Consider the following 22703-nt stretch of genomic DNA (forward strand, 5'->3'; position numbering starts at 1 on the left):
ACTCGAGATACGTCCGCGTGGAATTTAACTTTACTTTTCTAAAATAAAAGTAGCCTAAGTTACTCTTTATTACATCATCTATCTTCCAAAAAAAGCCCCGTTAAAATCGGTTCAGCCACTTCAGAGATTAGCCGGGGGAATTTTTTGCCAGGTAGCAGATGCTATAGGGAGTAACAAATAAAGTAAAATTCCACGCGGACGAAGTCGCGGCTACATCTAGTATGTAATAAAATATTTTCTTTTTTTCAAAATTAAATTTGTCATGAACATATGGTCATCAAGAGTACGACAAAATCTAAAAAATAACAAATATGTGTCATAATTAGACAAGAGTGTGTGGGTAAGAGATAGAGATACCTCTATCTATCTAGAGAGGGAGAGTGAGAGAGAGGGAGGGAGAGAGGGAGGGAGAGAGGGAGGGAGAGAGGGAGGGAGAGAGGGAGAGCGAGAAGGAGAGGGGGAAGAGGGAGAGGGGGGAGAGAGTATGGGTGTGTTTAAGAGTGTGTGTGTGGTGTAAGAGATAGAGATACTATCTCTCACACACACCCAAACTCTGTCAAGTAGAGAGGATAGGTGTATGGGTGTATGTGTGTGTTTGTGTTTGTGTTCGCACTGACCGGCTGCAGCGGTGGCTTGGCGACGAGCATGGGGTCTGTGGGCGAGTGATGGGGCGCGGCCGCGCGGAACGACGACATCGGCGGCAGGGGCAGCTCCGCGCCGCCACCGGCCTCGCCCGCCGGCGCGCCCGCTATACCTGCAGCCAACGACACATCTCTAGAAACCTCACAAAGCCACAACACTAATCATTTCACTTTGACTCGTCTGTCACACAGCGTGTAACTATAATGTTGTATATATTTATATATAAACTATCTTTTGCCCGCGGCTTCGTTCGCGTTAACTTATCCCCCTTAGGGGTGGAATTTATCAAAATCTCTTCTCAGGGAATGCCTACGTCATAGTAGCTTTATGCATGCAAAGTCTCAGCCCGATCGGTTTAAAATTCACAAACTTTCATACAAACTTTCATCCCCTATTTAATTCCTTGGGGGTAGAATTAATCAAAATCCTTTCTTAGCGGATGCCTACGTCATAACATCTACCTGCATGCCAAATTTCAGCCCGATCCGTCCAGTGGTTTCGGCTGTGCGTTGATAGATCACTATGTCAGTCACCTTTGAGTTATATATATTTATATATGTATACATTTACGATAAAAAAGAGATGCCAAAGAAATGCCATATAAATTAATATAGCTATTAAAAATAGAGATTGATGGTAACAGTATCAAAATTTAGGATAATATGTATTTTTTACTGTCGCAAATATAAAAAAATTACAAAAATAATTCGGGGTGGGCCACCCTATTACTCAGGGGTATAAAAAATAGATGACCAATTCTCAGACCTATGATATATACATATAAATTACACCAACTTCGATTAAGCCGTTTTTAAGAATCTTAACTATTATTTTCGGAAAACTTAACGCAACAATATATGACCTACTTAAAAATCAAAATATCTCTATTCATGTAGGTCTATTACAGACTCTTATGATATGTCAAATCTACCGTCAGTTCGGAATGATTTCGAGATGAGAAGAACTGACAAGAAACTCAGCTCGTATTCTTTTTCAGATTCATTCTAAAATTCAAATTTGTGAGAATAGAGTGATCACCAGCATATGCTATTGCAAAAGTAAATAGTCTAATCAGTGTTCGTAACCCGAACAGACCAGTCCCCACAAGCAGCACCCGTTCACGAGTATGACGGATGAGCCAGCCATCATTGCACTCAATCATATTAGAGGGAGCACATCGACCTGGCCCACCACGACGCCACAAGTTTGAACTTGTGAACTGTCTTATCATAAGAAGAACGGACAAGAAACTTGCGTGTTGCTCTTTTAAATAGGGACGGACAGACAAGCAGCACCCGGTCACGAGTAGGACGGGTTATTTTTTTTTTAATAACACTGGGGACAGACGAGCATGCGGCTCACCTGATGGTAAGTGATTACCGCCTCCCATGAGCACCCGCAACACCAGGGGAATTGCAAGTACGTTGTCGGCCTTTTAAAAAGGAATAAGCTCTTTTCTTGAAGGTTTCAATATCGTATCGGTTCGGAAATACCATTGCTGGAAGGTGATTCCACAATGTGGTTGTGCATGGCAAAAAGTTTCTAGAAAACCGCACTGTGGAAGACCGCCATTCATCCAGATGATCAGGATGGTATTTCAGTTTCTGGCGTGTGGTACGGTGGTGAAACTCTGCAGCTGGTATTTATCCGAACAATTCCTCAGAACACTCCCCGTGATAAATGCTGTAGATATAAGACAAGCTGCCACCAACACAGCGATGTCATCCGGTGGTGGACGGTGGACGGTGGACGGTGCGTTACCTGGCGAGGTGGCGTACGGGTCGTGGTGGTAGGGCGGCGGCGGCTGGTAGTAGCCCGCGCCCCAGTCTCCGCCCGCGTAGTAGGGCTCCTGGTAGGCGGCGCCCGCCCCCGCCCCCGCGCCCGCGCCCTTCGGCGACGCGAAGCGGCTCGGCGAGTCGTGTCCGAACTCATCGCTGCCGTACTGCAAACAAAACAAGCAACGCCTGGTTAATTACATGTATAAAACAATCGTATAAAAAATCGTCAGATATAATAATAATATAATACAATAATAATCTCAGGACAATTCACACAGCGCCATCTAGACCCAAGTTAAGCTAGCTAAAGCTTGTGTTATGGGTACTAGATAACTGATACATATACATAGATTTTTTTTTGTAAATACATATATATTATACATAGAAAACACCCAGACCGATACAAACAATCATACTCATGAATACAAATATTTGTGCCGTGCGAGGAATCCAACCCGCGACCATCGGTCGTAAAGCGGTGTGGTAGACCGAGGTCGTCAAAGTATAATAATATAATATAAATATAAAATAATAATAATTACGATTTGCATACATACAGTCAACACAAGAATATCATTAATTCTTATATATTACTAGTTGTCCCGGCAAACGTTGTTTTGCCTTATAATAAAAAAAAATTAGGTGTGGACTACCCCTAACATTTAGGGGGATGAAAAATAGATGTTGGCCGATTCTCAGACCTACTCAATACGCTCACAAAATTTCATGAGAATCGGTCAAGCCGTTTCGGAGGAGTATGGGAACGAAAACTGTGACACGAGAATTTTATATATAAGATATACGGATGACAAAGATGTCTCAAATGGTTAAAATTGATTAATTGATTAAATATGATATTTATACTCATATAATCATTATAATCATTTATAAATTAATCAAATATGATATTAAAATTAACCAATCTATGTTGTCTCAACAATTATGTATTGGAGGAAGGTGATTATTAGTAATGTGGACTCATGACTCCATTACTAGCAATGTACCATATCAGGTCGACCTCCACGCGGTGCCCCCTGGAAACCATCGTGATAAATTCCTGATGAATTTGTCACGATGTGCTAACTGACCTGACCTCATGCTCATCTTATCCTCCACTGGTGCCCCGCCAGCGTAAACCGATAGCGCAGGCGGGTGCACCATACCATTAACAAACATAAAAAAACCAATTATGTATGTATTTATGAAAAATATATATCTAATACAAGCTTCAGTTGGCTTAACTTGGGCCTAAATGGTGTGAATTGTATCTACTCGCCCCGGCTTCACACGGGTGTACGTACATGTATTATACACATAAACCTTCCTCTAGAATCACTCAAAAGAGCTTATTCCTTTTTAAAAGGCCGACAACGTACTTGCAATTCCCCTGGTGTTGCGGGTGCTCATGGGCGGCGGTAATCACTTACCATCAGGTGAGCCGCATGCTCGTTTGTCCCATGTGTTATAAAAAAAAAATCTATCTATTTAAAAAAACCGTTTCAAAATCCGTTGCGTAGTTTTAAAGATTTAAGCATACATAGGGACAGACAGCGACAGCGACTTTATTTTATACTAGCTACCCACCCCGACTTCGCACGGATGTACATGTATTATACATATAAACCTTCCTCTTGACTCACTTAAAAAAACAGCTTCAAAATCCGTTGTATAGTTTTAAAGATTTAAGCATACATAGGGACAGACAGCGACAGCGACTTTATTTTATACAGTGTAATGATTTTGAGTTAGTAAATGAAAGTTTCAAGTGTGCAACTATCCATATCTGTAGCGTTGTTTGCGACACGAGAAAGTCCACGTGCAATTAGCCTATTGTGGGGACGTACACTGGCGGCCAACGCAACCCATAACGACTGTTCATTTATTTTATCACCTACTAGCTGTGGCCGCGGCTTCACCCACCTATAATTTATAAGCATACATATAACATCTCGGGTAGAGGCTCCTCTGGAGTTATACAAAAGTGGAAATTAAAGAAATATAATAATATTAAAGTAAATTAAAAAAAGTAACGGACGAATATATCTGTGAAAATTTGTATTTAATTTAAAAAAAAAAATTATAAGCTAAAACAAAGTCGCTGTCGCTGTCTGTTCCTATGTGTGCTTAAACCTTTAAAACTACGCAACGGATTTTGAAGCGGTTATTTTTAATAGATAGAGTGATTCAAGAGGAAGGTTTATGTATATAATACATATACACCCGCACGAAGCCGGGGCGAGTAGCTAGTTCTGATATATTATATAAGCTACATTACTTTAAAGTTTCATCAAAATCCGTTTAGTAGTTTTTGCGTGAAAGAGTAACAAACATCCATCCATACTCACAAACTTTCGCGTTTACAATATCAGTTTCGACATCCGCGTGGATGCTTTTTTTTTTATTAAAACATAAAACACACATAAAATTACATAAATAAAAGTAGCCAAGTTACTCCTTATAACAATAGCTATCTGCGAGTGATAGTCACGTCAATATAGGTCTAGCCGGTTTAGAGATTAGCAAGAACAGACAGTCAGTATTTTTTTATTTTTTTTTCAATAACGTATATTCTTTCCTATATATTTAGTGTGAAGCTGTTAATTTGTTTGTTAAGTTGCAGTGAACATACACACAGAAATCATAATTATATACATAATTATGACCTTCACCCCATTCTTTGTAGTCGCCACAGCATGTCTATACTATAATACTTTATAAATCTGAAGAGTTTGTTTATTTGCATTATAATGTATATAATTACGATTCAATTTACAATTTGGTATTTTCTATTTATTTCATACGAATACATCTACGCGACTCGTTGAGATTCACACACCTCTTATTAACTCGTTTACATTTCTGGGTAACTTAGCTGGCTGGCTCGCACCAACGGGCCGAATAGAATAGAAAATCATTTATTCGAATAAATTTAAACACTTTTGAATAGTCATAACAACGAACAGAATACCTTATTCTTTAGTGCAGAAATCCTAATTTGAATATCCATTTCGAGCTCCAAGTCATCCGTTATCGAGTGGCGTTTTATAAATAACTTGAACTTGAGCATTATGAATTTAAATATACACTCCAAAATATTCAATACGCCATTCTGTCTTGTTTGAATGCGTAGAAACCATTTTTTTTTTATATATATATTTCTATATATTTTATTATACATATATTCATAAGACATACAATAAATGTATTTACATATCTATATATCTATACATATAAAATTGGAGTGTCTGTTTGTAATATTGTAATAACCGTTTTTTACTATACATACATATATATATCATTTTTTACAATTTTTGTCTGTCTATCTGTCTGCCTGTTTGTACCGACTAATCTCTGAAGTGGCTGAACCGATTTTGATGGGACTTTTATTGGCAGGTAGCTAATGTAATAAGGAGTAACTTAAGTAACTTTTATATTAATTTTTTTTTAAGTTAAATTCCGGGTACTGTTAGTTATAACTATAGTTTCTAAACTTATTTAATACTAGCTGATACCCGCAACTTCGCGTGGACTTAGAACATGTAAGTTAAATTAACTTAGATGTTCTAAAATAAAAGTAGCCTAAGTTACTCCATATTACATCAGCTACCTGCCAAAAAAAGTCATATGCAACCAAGTCGAAACGTGGAGAGAGGTAAATACCTTTATTTGCCATAAAATTATTCGTGTTAAGACCCGTGAGCTAATTATGTAACACGATATGAAATTGTTTCTGTTGAAGTTGTGATGCAATATGAAATCATTTCAATTTAAAAAATGCGATCAAGTAAGGTCGAATGACCGCAACATAAATCATTTCTATCGATAAAACACTACTATGAAGTTGCAGCGGAATATTGTTAATCCGACCAATTTAAAAAGTCAGTACATTAGATAGCTTATACCTTTAGAGGGATACATTTTAATTTATTGGGTTGTTACACTAGTTGGTTGATTTGAAACAATTTTTATTGCGTTCAAAAATTACAAAATATACTGCAGCGTTCACTTGTTCTTTTATTTTAATTTTATTAATAGACATTTAATAAAATAAAATAAAGAAAGTCTATTCTATTCTAATGAAAAAATAAGGTTAATAATTTTGAATATAAAAGCATATTTTATACAAACTATTTATAATCATTAATAATATTAATCTAACCTACAAATTAAATTTTCTTTTCTGCTATAGATACCTAGGTAAGTACGTAGGTATCCATATAAATTTAAAATGATATGGGCACATCTTTTTAAATTTGTACATAATTGTAAAAACTTTAAACAAATAAATTTATTTACTTTAAACAAATCACAGAGCATCATAAACGTTGTATTCCGTTCACAGAGCACCGTATTCATTGAAATAGTTTTTTAATTATATTAATATCATAATCAACCCTAATTTTATATTAAACATTTACTCTAGTTAATACAACATTCTATGTGATTTGGGACGAAAATAAAATATCGAATTGGCAACACTGATGTCGTGTTGTGAGTCGTGACAATTTTCCCATTTTAATAAATTTAAAACCTTTTCACGACTTTCTACGTAATATTTAATATAATAAAAATATATGTAATACTGAAAATTACCAAAACAAGATAAATAATGCTGCTAATGCTGATATTTTAAAGATTGTAACCAAAAGAAACACCTTCTAAATTGTTTCTCATAATGTAAAAACCGTTTCAATTCCACGCTGTCATTTCGGCAAAATAGCGATTACGTGACGTTGCAACGAGGTTACTAAATCGACATTCGATAGAAATAATTTTTATCGATATGTAAAGTTGCGTTTACGTTGCAATGCTAGTTGACAGCGTCAAATGGCGTCTATATGATCGCATTATTGACAGATGACGTCATTTTCACTACGTTACATACGAAAATCGTTGCGAACGAAGTTACATAATTAGCCCACAGGTTAATAACTTAAATAATATACTTTTGTAGAGTCTGCAGATATATCAGCACCTGTCACGACCTGTCTGATATACTCTTAGCTGGTTTTTTTTATTTAGTATTAATTTACATAATTTTACTCAATGGCATGATTTTTATACACAATTTGCCCAATGTTTTTGTTTAATTAACGAAAACCTATATAACAGAAATAGAAATAGAAATAGAAATAGAAATAATCTTTATTCAAATAAACTCAGTACAAGCACTTTTGAATAGTCATATTTTGATTCCACCACTCATTCGGAATGCAGATTCATCACAAGAAGAATGAGCAAGAAACTTGTGTGTTGCTCTTTTTAATAGATGTTTTTTTTTATATAAATAATTACAGTTTAACAAGTAAGAGGCATGCGATAATCAACATAGAAGTCGCTACGCACTCAATATTAATGTAATCAGATAATATTGTCAGTGCTATAGATTTAAAGTTTTTCTATAAAAACATTATTATAGTTAACGAATTCTTCAATTTTATAGTAAGCTTTTTTGCAAAGTAACTGTTTTATTTGACATTTAAATCTTTTTTCTGGCAGATTTATAACAGACTCTGGTATTTTATTGTAAAACCTTACGCAATTGCCATAAAACGAATTACTAACTTTAGCCAAACGACATTTAGGTAAAATCAGTTTGTTATTGTTACGTAAGGTTTTATTAGTGCAATCACTAACTCTTTTGAAACTGTCTATATTCCTTCTGGCATAGATGATATTTTCATAAATGTATTGAGAAGCAACGGTGAGGATATTTGATTCCTTAAAACACTCTCGCAATGACTCCCTGGAACCCATACCATAAATGGAGCGAATGGCTCTCTTTTGTAAAGTAAATATTGTATTAACTATATTAAATTACAGGTTTTATATAGGTAGAATTTTAAGTTATTTTTTATGTTTTGTTAATTGTTAATTGTAGGCACAAATTTGTTATATAAATGTCGTAGTTGCCTATAATTAATGTTGCGCTTAGTATAAATAGATTGTAATGTAATATATATAATGTAAGAGTGTGGGTGTAAACCTCGTTGGTGACCTAATAAAATAAAAAAAAAATGTATATACTGTGGTTATTATATGTAAATATATTTATTACATGTTTTATGAATATATATACTATACTATACATATAAATAAATTGTAGTGTTTGTAATATTGAAATAACCGTTTTTTACTACATGCATGTGAATATATGTAGATACGGTACATAAACCAAAATAACATTTTTTACAGTTTTTATCATTTATCTGTTTGTTCCGGCTAATCTCTGAAATGGCTGGACCGATTTTGACGGGACTTTTTTTGGCAGGTAGACGATGTAATGTAATAATAACTTAGGCTACTTTTATTTTAGAAAAATAAAGTTACATTCCACGCGGACGAAGTCGCTGGTACAGCTAGTTAGTAATAAAATTGGAGTGGCTCTGAATATGAAAGGAATATTGGGGGGTTGGTTAACAAGGGTGATAGTATATTGTTCTGTGACAATCGTTATGATTTCTGACATATGATTAGAACACTGATTAGACTATTTGCTGTTGCAATAGCATATGCTGGCGGTCACTCTATTCTCACAAATTTGAATTTAAATGTATCTGTATTATTGTAAACATGTACAACATTTATTTAAAAAGAATACGAGCTGAGTTTCTTGTCAGTTCTTCTCATCTCTAAATCATTCCGTACTGACGGTAGATTTGATATATCGGACTAGCGGTCTAGCACACTTTACGTCCGATGGTTGCGGGTTCGATTCCTCGCACGGCACAAACATTTGTTTCAAGAGTAGGATTGTTTGAATCGGTCTGTGTGTTTTCTATGTATGTATTTACGAAATAAATATCTATGTATTTGTATCAGTTATCTAGTACCCGTAACACAAGCTTTAGCTAGCTTAACTTAGGACTAGATGGCGCTGTGTGAATTGTCCTGAGATTATTATTATTTTTTTATATTCTTTCAGCTACTGCTGTTTTTTTTTATTAGTTTTTTTCCAAAAATTTTCATCTCCCCTCTTAAGGAGAGGAGATGGCAACTTACCCCCGGCAGAAGCACAGTCAGCCGGGGTTCAGGGCCCCAGGGAGAGAAACCGGCGTACAATGCGGGCAGAATCTAAGAGCACCGCTTTCTGCATCTTTCCCGGGAGTGAGCCGCCTCGGAATCCCAACCGTCTGAGATGTTGCTCCAGACTGGTTGGGATAAGACCGTTCACCGACAGCGATTGGAATGATTTTTATTATTATTATTACATTTAGTTGCCATTGGAGCGAAAGATTATTATGAATTCCAGTGTATACGACACCGTGCACTCAAGTGTACATTACCATCAAGGTGTTTACTGACCAGCGTACGCTATTGTAAACCAAATTGGGCAGTGGTCGCGTACAGCACGGGTATAGGTTCAAATCCGTGGCCTACTAATGGGCACATGTTGAAATCGTACACAAACAGCGGTTGGCTGCTGGTTATTATATTCGATTCTAAGATGCATGACTCACTTCAATGAATATTTTCGTTGGTCACGGATACGTTTCAGGATTTCATCCGGTAACAAACATGGCGGCCCGTCTGCGGATTGTTCTATTACTAATCCTTTATATACCGTTACTAGCTTTTGCCCGCGGCTTCGCCTGCGTTAGATAGATAGATAGATATATAGTTTATTTGTTAGTTACTAATCACACACAACATGTTAAGAATAGACAATACATAATACGACATAAGATTTATAAAATTGTGTTATTATGTGTGATCTGTAGCAATACAAACAGGTCGAACTCAGCGTGGAACATTGTTCAGGGAACAAAACACTGATTATCAGCTTCAACCCATTTGATTTGGTACGTGAATATAATAATTAAAATGAATATAAAACAAAAAGAGCAATATTATTGGTGATTGTCTGTGCGGTGTGTGCATAATAAAAATAATGTAATAGTTCAGAGTATAATTTGATATAATTTTAACTAAGTGGTAAGGATTAAAAGAAAAAAAAAAAATTAATAAGAGTAACATAAAAAAAATATAAAAAAAAAAATTAAATAATCAAATTTAACGTTAAGATGTATTATTATTAATTAGGTATAGTTTTTGCGGCTTTACTTTTGTTTAGCGTGTGTAAAAAATTAGGGACTACAAAACTTGTTTGTATAGAATATTCTTAACTAATCTATTGTCAACATTTAGAACTAAATAATATTTTGTTCGTCTTAATTTAGTTTCATTAGGTACTGATAGGTTGAAACTAATACATTTACATCCTGCATCATCCCTTATTTTATCCCCATGGGGGTTGAATTTATCAAAATCCTATTTAAGCGAACGTCTTCATCATAGTAGCTCCAATCTTTAATTTCAGTTCAATCAGTCGAAAATCCAAGAAGATTTATACAAACTTTCATCCCCTATTTTATCCCCTTGGGGGTAGAATTAATCAAAATCCCTTCTTAGCGGATGCCTACGTCATAATATCTACCTGCATGCCAAATTTCAGCCCGATCCGTCCAGTGGTTTGGGCTGTGCGTTGATAGATCACTATGTCAGTCAGTCAGTCACTTTGAGTTCTATATAAAAGTGCGCGGATAGAGGAATATGAAATTCGATGAACATGAGCGCATATTCAAACTACTGTAAAGTTTCATCAAAATCCGTTCAGTAATTTTTGCATGAAAGAATAACAAACATCCATACAAACTTTCGCGTTTATAATATTAATATTAATATATAGATAAGGAGTGCAGAATGATATTTTTTTTTTAATTATGCATAAAAATACAATTAATTTGTAAAAAAAAAACTTAAGAGTACTAGGGATATCACGTTATCATGTGATACTCCGTGATTAGTAGTATATCTTTTTTTTTTTTTTATTTTTTTTACAAATTAATTGTACTTTTATGCATAATTAAAAAAAATAATACCATTCTGCACTCCTTCTCTATATATATCTCCTCAGGATTAGTAACGTATGATATCACTGAGTATAAGTAACTTTAATTTCACTGTTATACATAACAACGGTGTCTAAAATGTTACAATGTATGTATGTATGTACATTGTCCATACACACATACATACAATGTGTGTGTTTGTATGAGTCAGCTCGCTTCCAATCGTTCCCATCGCGTTCCCGTAACTCCCGTCATTTCCTGCTCCTGTGCCGCGATTTGTCGAGCGGTACATGTCACTAGCGATAGCGGAAATGTGATTAAAAAGATTCAAAATTAAAAAATCATTTATTCATGTAGGACATTTTAACGTTTAGAAACGTCAAGTTTTTACATTATAATTTTTTTCCCTACCGTCCAGTTCGGTATATAGATCCAATTGAGAAGAACTGGGAAGTAACTCAATTGTTGAAGTGAAACTAAGTTTACATTTTATTTTAAGTTTAAAAAAACCTGTATCAGAATTCGTCATATAACTTTTATATCTTATTTAAAAGAATATATAAGAAGTTTTAACGAGTACAGTCGTTTAAACTTCTTGTTAATTTTTTTATAGTTAAAAGTCAACCTCGTCCCCGTCCCCGGCAACCTATCTTTACATCAAATTTCATTAAAATCCATTCAGCCGTTTAGCGTGAATATGTAACTAACAGACAATATGTAAAAGTCATAATATTAGTATGTATTTTGCTATTATGAATTCTGTAAGAATTCATTAGGCTGAGTAATGACACAAAATTACAAAAATGTAAATTTTTTTCGGTCTACTCTAAAGCTGTTGGCCGTAGCTGACCATTACACCATCGGATGATAGGGGGCGAGTGCAGATGGCACTCCAAACTAAAGGAAGGACTTATGGAGCGGCTAAAGGCCAAAAAGTGTTAGAATGAATATGGACTTATCAATGTAACATATAGATGCACTATAACCGTCTATGCTGGTGGTCATTATAAAGTTCAAACTTGTGGCGGCGTGGTGGGCCGGGTCGATGTGCTCCCTCTAATATGGTTGAGTGCAATAATGGCTGGCATCATACTCGTGAATGGGTGCTGCTTGTGAGGACTGGTCTGTTCAGGTTGCGAACATTGATTAGATTTTGTTTTTTGCAATAGCATATACTGGTGGTCACTCTATTCACCCAAATTTTAATTTAAATGAATCTGTATTATTGTAAACATGTACAACATTTTTTTAAAAGAATACGAGCTGAGCTTATTATTTCTTCTCATTTCGAAATCATTCCAAACTGACGGTGTGTAATAGACATACATGAATAAAGATATTTTGATTTGATTGGACCGTAAATTTTTTGCATTTCTTGTGCTGCAAGCGGTAATCTCTGCTCATACTCTCCCGCTGCACGCTTGCAACTCGCACCACACACCAGGATGTCATCTTGTACTTTTTTCCATCTGTACATTGGCGGTGATTAAAAAGTATAATTCATACATCGCGGCGCGTCCGCGTCATTAATTAAACGTTCCCTTGTATGACTGTTGTATGACCGGCGCGCGTGGAAAGTTACACGCGGTTTCATTGTCACATCTTCACTTTCCAATTGCGTATTAAATTTATTTTTTTAACCCTGGACAATTAACACAGCGCCATCTAGTCCCACGTAAGCAGAGCTTGTTATGGGTACTAGACAACTGATATAATATACTATGTAATGATGTGTATATATCTTTATATATACACTCATCATTACATAGTACAAAACAAAGTCGCTGTCGCTGTCTGTCCGTCCCTATGTATGCTTAAACCTTTAAAACTACGCAACGGATTTTGAAACGTTTTTTTAGTACATAGAGTGATTCAAGAGGAAGGTATATATGTATAATATACGTACACACGGACGAAGCCAGATAGTTGGATAGTATAAAACAAAGTCGCTGTCGCTGTCTGTCCGTCCCTATGTATGCTTAAACCTTTAAAACTACGCAACGGATTTTAGAGCGTTTTTTTTAGTCTGAGTGATTTAAGATAACGGTTTATACATATAATATATGTACACCCGTGCGAAGCCGGGGCGAGTAGCTAGTAAAATAGAAAACACCCAGACCGATACAAACAATCATACTCATGTTTGCTACATGCGAGGAATCGAACTTGCGACCGAGTACAGCGGTATGCTAAACCTGTAGACCACCGAGATTTGTGTATCTTCTTTCTTTACAAAAGAATAGAACAGAAAATCATTTATTCAAATAAACTTACATTGAAGCACTTTTTAATAGTCATTACATTTTTTTAATCTACCGCTCGTTCGGAAAGCTGTCTCATCACAAGAAGAACGAGCAAGAAACTTGCATGTTGCTCTTTTAAATAATTTTATTATTACTTTACATTTTTAAGTTTAAGTGTGTGAATACAAACCACCAATTAGCAGTAATTCAATTAAATACTCAAATAGAAAAAATATTGAATATACAACCAACTGGTTAAACAAATAAAATTATTTAAAAGAGCAACACGCAAGTTTCTTGCTCGTTCTTCTTGTGATGAGACAGCTTTCCGAACGAGTGGTAGATAAAAAACAAATTGTTATGACTATTCAAAAGTGCTTAAATAAAGTTTATTTGAATAAATGATTTTCTATTCTATTCTATTCTATTAATAAGAGGAAATCAGTGAAAAGTACGACGTAATCATAATTTTAATAATCAATGCAACATAAACAGGTCTGCATATTAGATGTTGGGTGTAGTGTTACAGACTCCATTAGTACCCGTCAGTTGGTACGCTTGCAGTGAACTGTAGATATCCCATTACACCACCGAACATACAGAGGGACGAGCAGACACCGCTATAGTTATATACACTTTTACATATCATTGATTATTATTTTGTTTGCTTGTATGATTGCGTTCGGTACGTATTTATGTGACATTATTTTACATACAGTGTTAACTTTTGTGTTTAAAAATTAATCAATGCAAACTGTGTCTACATTCTAAGAGGATGTATATATAAATAGTAAGTAAAATGTACAATTATATTCTCTGTAGGACATACAGTTTTATAGACATAACTAGCTTTTGCCCGCGTCTTCGCTCGCATAGTAGTAAGTATTATTATTAATTATGTGTAGTTTTCGCAATTTACTTTTGTTTAGCGTGTGTAAAAAATTAGGGCCTACAAAATCTAAGAAGATTTATACAAACTTTCATCCCCTATTTTATCCCCTTAGGGGTGGAATTTATCAAAATCCTTTCTTAGGGGATGCCTACATCATAGTAGCTTTATGCATGCAAAGTCTCAGCCCGATCGGTTTAATATTGACAAAGTTTCATACAAACTTTCATCCCCCATTTTATCCCCTTGAGGGTAGAATTAATCAAAATCCTTTCTTAGCAGATGCCTACATCATAACCTCTACCTGCATGCCAAATTTCAGCCCGATCCGTCTAGTGGTTTGGGCTGTGCATTGATAGATCACTATATCAGTCAGTCACCTTTGAGTTATATACATTAAAATAAAAAAAAATCAAAACTTCCTTACTTCACTCAGAAGAAAGATATACAGTGTTCCTTTGGTTGTGATAGTAATGTAAGATTGCTATTTCAAATGATGGATATTGCCTGGTTGGTGTTTAGTACCTACCCATACCACGAACATATACATTCCACAAAAGATGAGGTTCTTGGTTACTGAAGGTTTCACTAGAAGGAGGAAAGAGTAGTTTTATACTTTTTTTTTGTTTCTGTTTTAGTACAACTTTAATACAACTTGTTACGTATGAAAGAAAAATACGATATTAATTGCGTACCGGCCTAGTGGCCGGAGTCATAAATAGCAAAATACTATTCGGAATGAGTGCCACGTTTATATTTAGAAACTCTAGTATTTATGTGTTCATATAATTGCTATACAGTCATACCCGAAACGGTGGGCGGCGAGACGCGGTCTATGGTCTTATTACATTAAACATTTAATCAGATTAAAAAAAAAAATCTATTGAATTTCTGGCCAGTTCTTCTCAATTGGATCCATATACCGATTATTATCACAGCATGAAACATTTAAACTGTCTCTTAAAAAAAAAGTAATTCAATTGAGTTTCTTGCCAGTTCTTCTCAATTGAATCTATATACAGATGATTACCACTGCAATAAACATTTAAACTGTCTTTTAAAAAAAAAAAGTAATTCAATTGAGTTTCTTGCCAGTTCTTCTCAATTGGATTCATATACCGATGATTACAACTGCATTAAACATTTAAACTGTCTCTTAAAAAAAAAGTAATTCAATTGAGTTTCTTGCCAGTTCTTCTCAATTGGATCTATATACAGATGATTACCACTGCAATAAACATTTAAACTGTCTTTTAAAAAAAAAAAGTAATTCAATTGAGTTTCTTGCCAGTTCTTCTCAATTTGATTCATATACCGATGATTACAACTGCATTAAACATTTAAACTGTCTTTTAAAAACATTTTTTTTATTAGACTAACATTGTAATTAAATTGTAATTTCTAAGGTCGGATTTCACCAAAGAAACTGATCGCGTTTAGTTCGAACTGAACGCCATTAAAACGCTTAAACGTGTTCAAAGTTTCATTTTGCTTTTCACCACTACAAATTTCGCTAAACACGTTTATAAATTCTGAACGTCTGATTTCCTACAGTTAACTCTTTAATCGTATTTAAAGCAGCTGTCAGTTGTCAAACAGTCACCTATCAAATTTTTGACAATACAATATCGGGAATAAAAAGAAAATTGCCAGTAGTATAAAAAATTCTCAATAAAATAATGTTTTACTAGTTTATAGGTAAAGGATGTTGTTTTATATTTCGTAGTTAACGGTACTTATTAAATTAAAAATAAAAAAACATATCCTAATTATCACATGATTGAATTACAAATATTTCTTAGAATTATTTCATTTAAATTACCCATTGCATCAAATATTATTTCATGAGCATGTAACACTGTGAACGAATGAAAATCTAAACTTCATTTTGGTAAACGCGATCTGTATAATGTTGGTGAATTCCATTTAAAGTAAAACGAGATCAACGTCTTTTTCTCGAGTTCACGCTGAACTCAGTTTCCATAAACGTGTTTATAATGCGATTGGTGAAATCCAGCCTAAATATCAAACTGTATTACGTGACAAGCCGAAATTTCTTGGATTTCTCACCAGCGGGACCGACGGCTCGATTGCCTAATGCATTTATAAAAAACCGTACAGTTACTGTACACCACTCACCCCACTCTCCTGGCTGGTGGCAGCCGGCGGCTGCAGCCCGTGCTCCTCATTGTATCTTCTCCTCGCGCGATGCCTCAACAACGCCGAGGCATCGGGCTGTCCAAACTGAAATATATTCTCGTCCTTGCCACTTAAAAACACTTTTTCACTAAAATCCGTATTAACAAATTCCGTTGGCCGATCGTCTTTCAAATACGCCTTCGGGTTAAAGTCCGTGTTCACATATTCCGATCCTCTGTCCTGCTTGTACTTATCAAAATCTGTATAGTCCGTTCGCACGCCGTCCAAAATCTCCGAGGAGAGCCGAAGCGAGTCCGAGGTGTGCCGAAGGTTGAGCTCGGTATCTGGCCGGTAGTTTTCGCATATCTGATTGAACGTGTTGAAGTATTCGGAGGCGAGGTCGCTCTTCGGCTGGTATTCGGTGAGCGGCGGCGGATCCGCCGGAAGGAAACTCGACTCCATACTTGTGACGTCATGCCGGAGCGCCATCATTTGAATTTGAACTTTTTACATTTGAATGGACACATCACTTAGTTTTGTCACTATATCTGTGGAGACCGTTGGTTTTGTTACGTTACATTCGATTGCTCCGATTACAACCATTTACCGTCACCTATCCCAAGTTATATAAGAAAAAATTTACCGATTCACTAGCCCCAAAAGTCCTAGCATCCTATACTGGCCGATACCAATGCAAATATATACTAAGAAAATAAATATAAAAATAATCTCAGGACAATGCACACAGCGTCATCTAGACCCAAGATAAGCTAGCTAAACCTTATGTTATGGGTACTAGATAAATGATATAAATACATAGATTTTTCTTCATAAATACATACATATTATAATAGAACACCTAGACCGATACAAACAAACAAAAGTATAAAAGTTTGTTTGTTTGTAATACTTTATTGTACAATAGAAATCATTACATAGTATAAAATAGAGTCGCTGTCGCTGTCTGTCCGTCCACATGTATGCTTAAATCTTTAAAACTACGCAATTGATTTTGAAGCGGTTTATTCAATAGATAGAGTGATTCAAGAGGAAGGTTTATATGTATAATACACGTACACCCGTGTGAAGCTGGGGCGAGTAGCTGGTTATAAATAAAAGAACACAATCGATTAACATTGTACGCATTAATTATTAAATTATAAATGCGTACAATAGCCGACTTATCCCAAAAGAGGGAGTTCATCCAGTCAACCTTAGAGTGACTGAGAGGAATTGTGGAGTGGTGGAAATAAGTAAAAGTATTGCTACTGAAATAGAAATAATCTTTATTCAAATATAAGCCCTTAATATAAGCACTTTTGAATAGACAAGTTTTTTACCATTAACACTGTTATTTTGTAAGTAATGAATTTATGAATAAAATACTATTTTTGACCATAAACACTGTATATTTTTAAGTAAAGAATTTATGAATAAAATACTATTTTTGACCATGAACACTGTTACTTTGTAAGTAATGAATTTATGAATAAAATACTATTTTTGACCATAAACACTGTTACTTTGTAAGTAATGAATTTATGAATAAAATACTATTTTTGACCATAAACACTGTTACTTTGTAAGTAATGAATTTATGAATAAAATACTATTTTTGACCATAAACACTGTTACTTTTTAAGTAATGAATTTATGAATAAAATACTATTTTTGACCATAAACACTGTTACTTTTTAAGTAATGAATTTATGAATAAAATACTATTTTTGACCATAAACACTGTTACTTTTTAAGTAATGAATTTATGAATAAAATACTATTTTTGACCATAAACACTTTATATTTGTAAGTAATGATTTTATGAATAAAATACTATTTTTGACCATGAACACTGTTACTTTGTAAGTAATGAATTCATGAATAAAATACTATTTTTGACCAAAACACTGTTACTTTATAAGTAATAATTTTATGAATAAAATACTATTTTTGACCATAAACACTGTTACTTTGTAAGTAACAATATTCATGGTTAAAAATAGTATTTTATTCATAATTTCATTACTTATTATGAGACTATACATTTATATAACTTTCGACAATCGTCGGCACAGACCACCCATACAAAGCTACAGATAATAATAATAAAAAAAACAACAAGTTTGAGATTTGAAAAAGTCCGCACGGTGATTGAACCTGAACACCTTGCGCCCATGGGAAAGGGTCTGCAACCCTTTCTACTTTCTTTTATAAAACGTCTGTGTGTAATATAATACAATGGTTAGAGCAGGTACGCTATGGGAATGAACAGATAGACATGTTACAATTTCTATATACATTGTGACGTTGCAATTTTTAGCATATTCAATACTATCAGTTACCAGTAAGTTTGTCTGTATTTTTGTAAAATAATATAGGCTATATCCATCCCAATTATACTACCTTAGTGTATCATTTAGTTTTAAATATATTCATATATTAATTACTAGCTACTTGCCCCGACTTCGCACGGGTGTACATGTATTATATATATAAACCTTCCTTTCAAATCACTCTATCTACTAAAAACATACTTTAAAATCCGTTGCGTTGTTTTAAAGATTTAAGCATACATAGGGACGGACAGACAGCGACAACGACTTTGTTTTATACTATGTAATGATATTGTAAAGTTTCATTGAAATCCATTCACTACGAAAGGGTAACATTCATACATCCAAACTTTCGTGTTTATAATATTAATAATAATAATAATAATAGCCCAACAACCGAATAAAAAAATCCTCAGATATAATAATAATCTCAGGACAATTCACACAGCGCCATCTAGACCCAAGTTAAGCTAGCTAAAGCTTGTGTTATAGGTACTAGAGAACTGATACAAATACATAGATATTTTTTTTGTAAATACATACATAATATACATAGGAAACACCAAGATCGACACAAACAATACAAAACATACTCATGGATACAAAAGTGCCGTGCGAGGAATCGAACCCGCGACCATCGCTCGTAAAGCGGTGTGCTAGACCGCTACACCACCGAGGTCGTCGTAATATTAGTAATGTTTTATAAATAAGTTCATATCTAACTACAGAACTGTCGAGCGTGAAACATCCATCGTTCACAGTACGGTGCAGGGAGCAAAGCGCCGTAAGTAATAAATTCGAAAACGCCAAACTTCTACAAAAGTGCGATTTGCGAGCAAAAACTACGGCGCGTGTATTGTGCAGTCAGAGTACAATGACTCTCCAGGTAGGGACCGCTTTTGTCTGTCCGTATGTCTATTTTGCGTTTTGTTTGTCAAATTTCATACCTTCTTGTCACTTGTGCGAAAATCTTAATATTTTTTGTTACACTTATTCGTTCGATGATTTATTCGTCATCATCATCTCGTTGATGATGTATTATTGGTCAATAATTTAGAATAGTATAGTCTACTAATAATTTGACGACCTCGGTGGTGTAGCGGTCTAGCACACCGCTTAACGTCCGATGGTCGCGGGTTCGATTCCTCGCACGGCACAAACATTTGTATTCATGTATATGATTGTTTGTATCGGTCTGGGTGTTTTCTATGTATAATATGTATGTATTTACGAAAAAAAAAATATCTATGTATTTGTATCAGTAATCTAGTACCTATAACACAAGCTTTAGCTAGCTTAACTTGGGTCTAGATGGCGCTGTGTGAATTGTCCTGAGATTATTATTATTATTATACTAATAGTGAAAATCCTTTATTCAAATAAACTTAATTTAAACACTTTTGAATAGTCATCACATTTTTGATCTATCGCTCATTTGGATGTCTCATCACATTTTGTATAGTACAATAAACATAATAATAAAATAAAATTGATTAATATGATGATGTTATAATTTATAAGTACGGTCGCATGTGTATTTATATTTAATCACATTAAAGTTATTTTTTTTTACATTTGAATTTCATATTTTGTTTATGTACCGCCCACATGAATCTATTGGCCGTATGGTTGACTGGGAGAAATGCCTCAAGGTGTTAAGACCGTCATGTGTACCTTTATTTGTGTATCTTTCTTTTATCCATTACGTATATAATGTTAAATAATATATAATTATACTTTTTATTATTTATATACTTTTCTCTTGATATTATTATTTTTATTTTATTTGTATAATATCTGATTTATTAAGTTAATGTATACGTATTTTTTAATTGTAATATTTGCGCGTCCGTACTGAGGGCCCCACTGAAAATCAGCGCTGGAAACTACTTCCAGCATTATGCTGAGTTGTGGTCCACACTGACTCCGTTTTTTAATATGTAAATTATTCTTGTATTTCTTATGTTATTACTGTAAAAACGAGTTAAAAAAATTCTATTCTATTCTATCTGTGCATTAAAGTTTTAATAAATAAAACAAATAATAATATCCCTAGACAATTGATACAGCGCCATCTAGTCCTCAGTTAAATATAGCTTGTGTTATGAGAACTAGACAACTGATATAAACACATAGATATATTTATTGCAAACGTAATACATAGAAAACACCCAGACCGATACAAACAATCATACTCCTGAATACAAAACACCGTGCGAGGAATCGAACCCGCGACCTTTGAAAGTAACCCGGTGTACTAAACCGCTAGACCACCGAGACCGCCAATACAAAAATAAACACCCAGTCGAATATAAAAAACTCAACTAATTTAGGATCTACGATATTCCAAACATAGCAACACGCAAGCAACATTTTTAACACCTATAAAAAACACCGTCCTATTGACCAAATGACACATTTTCTGCTTAAAAACTGCAATACGGCTTCCGCAAGTAAACCCGCGCTCACTGAGTTGTATTACAACAACGCAGGGGGGGGGGGGGGGGGGGGGGAAGGGGACTGTTAGTAATGGGGTCGTCAGGTTCCCCCTGGAAACCATCGTGATAAATTCCTGGTGAATTTGTCACGATGTGCTATCTGACCTGACCTCATGTTCTTATCATCCTCCACTGGTGCCCCGCCAGCGTAAACCGTTAGCGCAGGCGGGTGCACCATTACATTATCAACCAAAAAAAAAACAAGAACGCAGTGAACTGACTTTCATTTTTTTTATAACATCCACTCGTATGGTGGCTATTGTGTTTGATAACCATCGATCCTATTTAAAAAAAACTCGCAATTCAATTGTATGTTCAAGTTTTCAAACGTAGATTTGCGTATATATATGAAACACTTGTGCCTTGTCACAACATTTTCGATGATTCTTTTTACAATCGATACAATAAAGCATCTACACTAAAAATCATAAGCGGCTAAAATGTCCTACATGAGTAAATTATTTTTTAATTTGTACATGGGTCACTTGAATATAGATTACTAGCTACTTGCCCCGACTTCGCGCGGGTTAAATAACGCTATAAAAATATAGGGGTTGGTTATAGAAGGGTGAAAATTTAGGGTTCTATGTATTTTTCAATCCTAAATAATAATAAAATGAAAATAAAGTATTATGTCGAAAAAATTAAAATATATTTTGGGGTAAGTTACCCTTAAGACTTAGGGTTATGAAAAATAGATAGTAGCCGATTCTCAGACCTACTGAATATGCATATAAAATTTCATAAAAATCGGTCAAGCCGTTTCAGAGTAGTATGGTAACTAACATCGTGAAACGAGAATTTTATATATTACACTAGCTGTCCCGGCAAATAAAAAAAATTTAGGGGTGGACTACCCCTTACATTTAGGGGGATGAAAAATAGATTTTAGCCAATTCTAAGACCTACTCAATACGCTCACAAAATTTCATGACAATCGGTCAAGCCGTTTCGGAGGAGTATGGGAACGAAAACTGTGAACGAGAATTTTACATATAAGATTATTACAAATAAAACAAATGAAACTAACGATCGATTATTCAATCATTAATCAGAAACTATCAAATGCAATGTTGCAATAAACTGTTAGCGAATTGCTGACCGAATTCTCGTCCCGGAGTCGATCCCACGCCGCGGTGGTCTGCCACCGGCGTGGACACCCGACACCGGCGCACCGGCTGCACCGGCGATCAGCTGATTCACAAACTCACCGTGTGTTGGTGATTACACAGATGGTCACACTGCGCAGTCATAAATTACCAAATATGCCGTAATCGACTTAACTTTCTTTATTTATTTTTATTTATAACACTTTATTACCCCAAATAA

General features: G+C 34.8%; 1 protein-coding gene across 10 annotated transcripts in view; it reads right to left on the reverse strand.

Moving 5' to 3' along the window:
• LOC131855384 (protein daughterless-like) overlaps window positions 1-22703 on the reverse strand; it is a 166940-nt gene that overhangs the window by 32445 nt on the left and 111792 nt on the right. For 7 of the 10 annotated variants that reach the window (XM_059206661.1, XM_059206660.1, XM_059206665.1 and 4 more), the window contains exons 2-4: window positions 16544-17091; window positions 2404-2584; window positions 618-754 (exon numbers count right to left, since the gene is read on the reverse strand). In XM_059206661.1, the coding sequence (XP_059062644.1) occupies window positions 618-754; window positions 2404-2584; window positions 16544-17035 (810 nt within the window). In that variant the 5' untranslated portion in view covers window positions 17036-17091. Of the gene's footprint in view, window positions 1-617; window positions 755-2403; window positions 2585-16543; window positions 17157-22703 lie in introns of all 10 variants that reach the window. The other 3 variants (XM_059206664.1, XM_059206663.1, XM_059206656.1) reach the window with 2 other exon arrangements.

This window comes from Achroia grisella, unplaced genomic scaffold (assembly GCF_030625045.1).
Source record: "Achroia grisella isolate CSIRO2021 unplaced genomic scaffold, CSIRO_AGI_Agris_v1 utg1360, whole genome shotgun sequence".
Classification (NCBI taxonomy): domain Eukaryota; kingdom Metazoa; phylum Arthropoda; class Insecta; order Lepidoptera; family Pyralidae; genus Achroia; species Achroia grisella.